A 5,017-nucleotide genomic window follows, 5' to 3' on the forward strand; every position below is an offset into this window, starting at 1 on the left:
ATATTACTTTGGAGCAAGCATTACTGAATGAATGAATGAACTTGCTCTTCAGAAACATACTGGGCATCCAACTTGCAATTCTCAGTCTTCATCAAAATCGTCCGAACCAATTTTTTTGTGACCTTCTGGTGTATTTTCAGATTGTTTTGAAGCCTACCAGCCCCTGAGTATTACAGATAGTCCTCAACTTCTAACAGTTCATTTAGTGACTGTTCAAAGAACGACACTGAAAAAAGTGTCTTATGACCTTTTTTCACACTTATGACCATTGCAGCATCCCCATGGCCACATGGTCAAAATTTGGACACTTAGCAACTAGTTCATATTAATGGCAGTTGCAGTGTCCCAAGGTTGTGTGATCAATTTTTGCAACCTTCTGACAAGCAAAGTCAACGGGGAAGTAAGCTTCACTTAACCACCGTGTCACTAACTTAACAACTGCAGTGATTTCTTTAACAACTGTGGCAAGGAAGGTCGTAAAATGGGGAAAATTCACTTAACAACTGCCTCACTTAGCAAAATAAATTTTGGGCTCAATTTTTGTTATAAGTCGAGGACTGCCTGTATTTTGTGAGCTTTTTCTCCTCTTTTGCTATGTTCTGATGTTTCCATAACAAGTTGCTCAAGGAAATCTTATCTGGATTTTTAACCATTTCCCCCTATCAACCAGCTTCTTCATTAGGACTTTCCTAGTTTAACCAACAAATAGAACGTCAGATATGATCACCTTTCAAAAGTGCCCTTTCCTCCAAACCTATGCCGTTATCTCACTTCCAAAGTACCTACTCTCTCCTGATGTTGTTTCTCTCTTAAAATATGGCCTCTATAGACAGTATTCTTGACAACCGAAGGCTGTTGTACAGCATACAAATCTTTAAATTCAGCCCTTCTATACTTCTGTATTAACAGTGTAGCTTTTAATTAGCAATCTTTGTAGCCAACAGGGAACTGTTAAGGAAAATTAAATAACCCAAAATGCTTTGCATTCTGCTTTGTGTGTGTGTGTATATATGTATGTATGCCTCTATGTATTTTTGTGAATGTGTGTGAGTTTATACACACACACACACACATGCACGCACGCACACACACACATTCAGTGCATAGTGGTCTTGCTTTATTAAGGCCTGAGAGACACCAGTAGCTTATATAGATTTTCCTTAACTAGTTCATCATGCATGTCCATGCGAGCAAAATGGCTAATTTTGCATAGCAAGAAGGCTCCCAGCTTAGATCTCCTTCACAATGTGGTACTAGCTTTATGGTTCGATTTTGTTTTCTTTACCTTAACCTTGAGGCCAAAGCATTTGAAACAGGAATTGGGTTAAGCCAACACTCAACGCTACAAGAACTCTTTTAGTGCATTGTAGCTCATCAAATGTTGGTTGCAACAAGAATTTTAAAAGGTATGCGTCTGTGGCTATTACTGCAAAGATACTTTTCCTAGGACGATCTTTAAAAAGGGGTGGGATGGGGTGGAGTGGGGGTTGAGAAGAGAAAAAGGCCCATCAGCTTCCATTGGTTATTATAACAGAGGTCCCCTTGTGTCCCTGTGCTGGATCTTGCTGCATCCGTAGGTGAGAAGTCACATCAAAGTGTGATCCATTGCAACCCAAAGAATAATTCCTAATCGTTTCACTGTCATAAAGGTGCTCCAGAGCAAATCCTGTTAAGGTGTAGGCATGCTTATCGAAGTATTGCCTATGGGAAGTGTAATAATTTGGAGAACTTGTGGGATGATGGTCCCCTGGAGTCTGATGGGGGGACACATTTGAATGAAAATAGTCTTTAGCCAAGAGCAAGCCTGATTTAGACATTCGATCAGACCCAGGACTGTTTATTCTAGATAGCGTTGTGGGGCTGTTGTCATAGTCGTTCTCCTGGGGGCTCATCAGTTTCCCATCCCGTTGTTGCTGCGTGTGTTCACAAGGTGGTGTAGTGGTGATGCTGGGGACTCGGCAGGCTTCTCTCAGCTGTTGCTGCTGGTGGTAGTTTGTAAAACAAACAGAGTGCTTTTTCCCAGCTCCATTAATGGAAATCAGCTGATCAGGGCTGGATTTCTGTTGCTGTAGCCTGTTCTCTTCTTCTTTAATCATTTGCTGAGTCGCTCTAATTAGAGTTTCGATTTTGCTGGGCTCGTGTGGACTGCCCTGATATTGCTCAGAGTGGTATCGGTCCCCTGACTCACTAGCCGAACCAGGATCTGGGGAACTAACCACACTTTCTTCATCCCAGTGCCCTCTTCCTAAAAACAAAAAAATGAGCAAAACAAAGAGTATCAATAATGAACAATGGATTTTGCACCACGTCCAGGAGATCATTCAGAATTGATGACCTCCTTAAAACAAAATAACAGTGTTAAGAATTTTAAGCCATTTACAACCACATCAAAATTCCAGCATATACAGTAATATATCTTGGCCCTCATTGACTTACTGCCAATATAATAATATTGTATCTATATTAGCAGGATTCTCTTGTCAAGCTCAGGTTCAGCTGAGGAACCTCTTATCTCCTGACTTTCAGCCTTCTCACTTTGGATGTCTGAATTCACAGAAATCATCAAAGCTTCACTCCTTCCCTGTTTCTGTTGGGGGATGTCTTTATACATATCATTGTAAGTACATATCATTCCTACTTTGTATACAAACTATAATGCTTACAGAGAAAACCATATGCTGCTTGAGAAAGGAGAATGCATAGATGTAAATATATTTTATAAATATTTTTTAAAAAATATATGTAGAGTAACTAAAACAAAAGTGACATCTGTAACTCCACATCTGGTACCATACTGTAACTGGTTCTAATTCTCCCTTATTGCTTTCCGGTCCTCTATCAATGGTGGACTCTCTGTTCATTTTCCCCTACATTTGCAATGGCTGGAATTCCAAGTCTTTTCTTCTCCTTTGGGCAACAAAGCACTATCATGCCATCTCCCTGCCTCAACCAATCCATATCAAAACATCATCTTCAAATCACAACACAGGACAACATGTTAATAGTAAATGTAGTGAAGAATCTTCATTAGCATATATTCCATTGAATGTGTGTGTGTGTGTGTATGTGTGTGTATCTATCTATCTATCTATCTATCTATCTATCTATCTATCTATCTATCTATCTATCTATCTATCTATCTATCAGGATAGTTCAATATGGTACAAAGAAAAAAGTGTTCATTATTGCTATATTATAATTTCAAGTTGTTGGGAGCAATACGTATACTGAGTCTGTAAACTGCTTAGAGAGGGCAGTAAAGCGCTATGAAGTGGTAGGTACCGTATATTAGTGCAGGAGGTGCTATTGCTATTATAATTTCTCTGTTTTACTAGAAAAAGAGAATGGTTCAACTTATAGGAAAATTTGGTTTTGCAAACTTTCATCCCCTTTTAGCTCCTAACTGGTTCATAGTTAGCAGAGGCCAGCAGAGCCTGTGAAATCTCTGCAGCCGATTTCCTGCAGCAGAAAGCATTGGAAGAACTATCCCAAAGGGAATCTCATTTGACTTTCCGTAAGATAGTTCCTACATTACTGACTGCATATTGCAACGTGCACAAATGCTTCTAGATTTTTCCCAGTTTTTTTCAGCATTAGCATGCAGACATTCAAATAAATATCAGAGTGCTATTATCCCTGACCATCAACTAATAAGCTGCCTAGTACAAATTCTCCAGAAGATATCCCCAATTAAAAAAAAAGAAAATATTTTAAAAAAATCTTGTACCATCCCAATTTTTCATACGATGTTGGCAATCCCACACACAATCTTATGAGATCTCACATGAGAATATGAAAATATCACCCTATTTCAGGTTGTTTCAGTAGAATCTTATGACCGTATATCATCTCTTGACATTTCAGCTTTTTTTCCCCTAATGGCTGGGTAACTGTAAAACCGTGTGCTGATATATAGGGACAAAAAAGATTGCTGTCTCCTGTGCTAATAACATAGGCTTGCATAGTGCACAAAGCATAAATGTGAATATACTATAAAGAAAAGAATGTATTTACTTCAAAAAGCAGCTAAAAATTTAAAAATTCAAATCATGTGATGCCACTTAGTTTTGCTTCAAATGCTTCTTTGTAAGACAGGCAGAGATGCAATATATCTTGTCAACATATCTTAGCATTTGTATTCAGAATCAAATGACTTAAGTTTGTCTAGTCACGTTCAGTGTCTTATGAGCTGCACAATCAATTGTGGGTTGAGGAACATCTGAATTGCCCAATACCTCTTATCAATGAAATTCATTTTTAACTTAAATTACTTCCACTCCAATTAATGTTTATAGACTGATGATACAAGACTCAATGACTCTTAAGTGGAAAAAACTTCTGCTTAAATTGAATCCATTAACTGTTCATAATAAAATTGGTAGTATAGGCTTTCTAACACCACCTGAAGCTGGTTTTGCAGCCATACAACAAAACTGCTGAATCAGAAATTATAGTGTTATACAGTAATAGTACAGTGATCACAATAGTTTTCCTGACCACTGGTTTTCTGTATATATCTCAATATATCTAATGAGACGGACACGAACTATTGAAATGTTTTCTATTTTAAAGATATTTAATGCTGCACTCAGCAAAAGACATTGAACAGTGTGTGAAAAGGAGCAAATTCTATCTTGTAGTAAATAGCACAACACTATTAATATCATAATAATGTACAACACGTCTTTTATAAACAGAAGTATTTAGCACAACCTAACAACCCTCTGGATATGATAAGACCCTGCTTTTTCTAAGAATGTCAACTAGAGTCAATGTTCAAAGATTACACCTATTTAGAGGACCATATCAGGTTAGGGGAGAGGACCATATCAGGTTAGGGGAGCACGCACACGCTATTTACAAGCTTGTGGGTGCTCCGGTCCTCAGGTCTCCACTCGGTCTCCAGGAGACTCAGACCCCCCGGCCCGGGATCATCGGCTGTTGTTATGTAACGCCAGGTCCGTAGTGAATAAGGCCCCCCTCATACAAGATCTTATTTTAGAGGGGGGTGCGGACC

The 5,017-nt window shown here is 38.6% G+C and overlaps 1 protein-coding gene across 1 annotated transcript in view; it reads right to left on the reverse strand.

Moving 5' to 3' along the window:
• Nucleotides 1–1,508: 1,508 nt before the first annotated feature.
• The window catches only part of SIM1 (SIM bHLH transcription factor 1), a 69,764-nt gene continuing 66,255 nt past the window's right edge, over nucleotides 1,509–5,017 (reverse strand). Inside the window, exon 11 of the mRNA XM_015818007.1 lies at nucleotides 1,509–2,245. Within this exon, the coding sequence (XP_015673493.1) occupies nucleotides 1,509–2,245 (737 nt within the window). The remainder of the gene's footprint in view (nucleotides 2,246–5,017) is intronic.

Source organism: Protobothrops mucrosquamatus, unplaced genomic scaffold (genome assembly GCF_001527695.2).
Source record: "Protobothrops mucrosquamatus isolate PMUCROS unplaced genomic scaffold, P.Mucros_1.0 scaffold663, whole genome shotgun sequence".
Classification (NCBI taxonomy): Eukaryota; Metazoa; Chordata; class Lepidosauria; order Squamata; family Viperidae; genus Protobothrops; species Protobothrops mucrosquamatus.